Genomic DNA, 3556 nt, shown 5'->3' with positions numbered 1-3556 from the left:
GCGTGCAGTGGAGGCCATGGGCCCCCTGCGGGAGGACCGCCAGGAAGGGGGCGTCTGCCCCATCTGCCAGGAGTGCCTGAAGGAGGCAGTGCGCACCGACTGCGGCCACCTCTTCTGCCGGGCCTGCCTGGCCCAGCACCTGGAGAAGGCCTCGGCCTCCGGAGTCCGCAGCTGCCCCCTCTGCCGGAAGCCCTGTTCCGAGGGGGTCCTGGGGGCCGGCTATACCTGTGACAGCCACCAGAAGAAGGCATACTGGTTCTGTGAGGAGAGCAGACGTCTTCTGTGCATGGAATGCCGGGTGACCCCTGAACACAAGTCTCACTGTGAACTGACCATTGAAAATGCCATCAGCCACTACAAGGTAACGCAAGGTCATTGTTGCTATCCCCCTGCCACCACCTCCCCGAGTTACTCCTTTCTACTCCCTGTCCTTGATCCCAGGCATGTCATAGAGGTTCAATAACTGACACTTGTCTTTGTTTCTTCTGCTTCATCCTGTTTTAGACCTTTGTCTTCATTTCCCTGTGTATATCTTGCTACTGATGTTAAAGTTTCAATGTATTAATACAATGAATCCTCAGTGAGAGGAGACACTGTCACGTGACATCAGATTCCCAGGAAGCATGACCTCCTCACACTTTTCATCTGTAGTATGAAGGAGCTGGACTAAATAAGGCAAAACCCTTTTAATATTAAGACTATATGGTTCCCTTGATTGATAGTACTAGGATATTGGCCAGAAACATAATCAGGTTTTGTTGATGTTTATTCGCTAAGTCATAGTCCGACTTTTTTCCAACCCCATGGACTGTAGCTCTCCAGGCTCCTCTGTCCATGGGATTACCCAGGCAAGAACACGGGAGTGGGTTGCCATTTCCTTTTCCAGGAGATCTTCCCAACCCAGGGATCAAACTTACATCTCCTGCTTGGCAGGGGAATTCTTCACCACTGAGCCATATTTACATATGTTACCAATTATCCTGTAAATACATTGAAACTTGGAAATTAGTACATGATTCTCTCTTTTCCTTCTTCCTTTGTCTTTTTTCCCTTCCTTCCTACAGTAACTATTTTTATCTTATTTTTAAAAACTTTTATCATCAAAGTGGTACATTCAGATAACACTGTAATGTATAAAGTCAAAACTAAAAATCTTTCTTCCTGTTTTCCCCTATTCTCGGCACCTAGAAGTAACCATTGTTAGATTTTTGTGTATAAATCTTTCAAAAAATTGTGTGTGTGTGAGCACACTGTCTAAAACACAGACATATAAGGATTCTCTACATATATTTCTGTGACTCATTTTTATCATTTAAAAATACATCTTGGACATTATTTCATTTTCCCACCAGTACCTTTAGATCTTATGAATTCAACAACTGCATGGTGTTCAGCTGTATGAATGTACCATAAATTGGCTGGTATTGAGTTATCTATACATTACTGTTTTGTTTTGAGATCACAAGAAATGTTACAACGAGTATCCTTCAACATTTATTTTAAAGAACTTAGAATATCCAAGATATATTTTGATGAAATAATAAGATAGCTTCCAAATTATAATCAGTTTTCCTGTCATCATTTATTACTGAATAACCCATAGTCCCCCACTGATTTGAATCCCAACTTTGTAGTATGCCATGGTGCGTATAGACTTGCATATTTTCTTGACTCTATTCTATTCTATTTCTGCCTGGGTGTAAAACCATTCTTAAAACTGTCCTTTTCCAATGTATTTTAGTGTCAGGTAGGTCTTAGAACTGTCAGAATATTCTTATTTTTCAGAATTTTTGTGGATATTTATATATGCCTATTTTGCCAATTAGCTTTAGCATTTTTCAAACCAATCTTCCCCCTCTCCCACTCCCAATTTAGTTTCCATTTGATTGGATGGAAAATTGACATATTTTCACCATGGTGTCTTTCTATCCAATAATGAAGGATGAATTTCCAAAGCTTTCTTTTAGATTCTTGACTTTTTGAACACATTTTGAAACAGAATGAGAAAGTGAGGAGTCCAGATCAAGGGTGACTATGGGAAGAGAGAGAAATAACTCAGAAAACCAAAGAGGCCAAGTTCTCTAGTTCTAACATCATTCACTCTAAGTGTGGGGGATCACAGGAGGGCAGAGGGAGGCCTCCCACCTGCTGATGGGCCAGTGAATACATGGGAAAATCGATTCACTCACTCAATGATTTATTCAGGTCTGCTTTGCGTATGATGTCATGCCAGGCATTGTTGGAACTATAAAGATGATTCATAATCTCTGTCCTCAAGTCTACCTTTAAATTATGACAGGGAACCTGAAGTAAATAAAGAGCAATATTTGTTTAAGAAAGACTTGAGTAAGTTCCTGCAGTGTATCAGTAACTACCATGCATGCTAGGAATACAATGCTGAACAAGTCAGATGCCATCCCTCCTGCCAGGGATTTTCCAAAGAAAGACAGGCAAGAAATCAAACAAATGACAAGTCTTGTATGATCTAGGAAGAAAACAAACAGATGGAGAGTAACGGGTGACCCATGCGGTCAGTGAGGGCCTCACGGAGGAGGTGGCACTGGTGCTGAGACCAGGGAAAAGAGAAGGCGGCCAGTGGGAAGACTGGGCAGGAGGAGATTCAGATTGGGGAGCCCCAGATCTGGAAATGTCTTGTTGTACTTGAAGAGTTTATAATTAGAGTGTGAATTGACAGCATCTACTGACAGATTAGAAGTGGGGTGAGGGAATGAAGGGAATCAAAAGATGACTTCATGAGTTTCTAGGGTGAGAAACTAGATGGATGATGGAAAGATAAGGGCTGAGGAGAACAGGTTTGAACAAAACATCAAGTTTCATTTAAGACAAGTCTAGTCCAAGTTGAGACACATCAAAGCAGGATCTTAGATATGCAGCTGGCTAAGAAATCTGAATCTCCAAAGAGAGTCTGGGGTAGTATTCCCAGAACCTAGGACAGGGTGCCATCAAAATAAAGATAATATTTAAGGGAATTCCCTGGCAGTGCAATGGTTAGGACTCCATCCTAACCCTCCCTGGTCAGGGAACTAAAATCCCACAAGTCACGCAGAGCAGTCAAAAAAACAAATGAAAGTAAATAAAATAAATTTTAAAAGATAATATTTAAAACTAAGGGAATTGCTGCAATATCCCCAGGAGAGAGTCTAGGGAGAAAAGAGTTTCCAGGGCAAGGTCCTGAGAAAGGCCATCACTTAGACATAAGATGGAGGGGGACCCAGTAAGGGAGACTTGGACTGAGCCACTAGCAAGGCTTCAGAAAAGCTAGGGAAGTGGTGTTCCAGACGCTAAGAAAGAAGTGACTGCAGAGTACATTGAATGATGCTGAGCCATCTAGTTAGATGGGCGTTGGCAAAGAAGTGGATGCTGGGCTGGGAGGGGGCACACTCTTTCCATTGAAACAGTGGGGAATGAAAGAAGGCATCTGCAAGGGGAGGGAGTCTTGCAGTTTGGGAGGAGACTCACGTGTTGTGATTTGAGCCACTGAACTGAACTGAACTGAATATTTGAGAAAGAACACCAGCTGTGTGGTTAGAGGTGG

The 3556-nt window shown here is 42.5% G+C and overlaps 1 protein-coding gene across 1 annotated transcript in view; it reads left to right on the top strand.

Moving 5' to 3' along the window:
• The first annotated feature begins 16 nt into the window (after positions 1–16).
• Positions 17–3556, top strand: part of TRIM40 (tripartite motif containing 40) — an 11547-nt gene continuing 8007 nt past the window's right edge. Inside the window, exon 1 of the mRNA XM_010848176.1 lies at positions 17–361. Within this exon, the coding sequence (XP_010846478.1) occupies positions 17–361 (345 nt within the window). The remainder of the gene's footprint in view (positions 362–3556) is intronic.

Source organism: Bison bison, unplaced genomic scaffold (genome assembly GCF_000754665.1).
Source record: "Bison bison bison isolate TAMUID 2011002044 unplaced genomic scaffold, Bison_UMD1.0 scf7180017864260, whole genome shotgun sequence".
NCBI classification, from domain to species: Eukaryota; Metazoa; Chordata; class Mammalia; order Artiodactyla; family Bovidae; genus Bison; species Bison bison.
The sequence above is the reverse complement of the archived record's forward strand: the minus strand, read 5'-3'. Positions and strand labels throughout refer to the sequence as shown.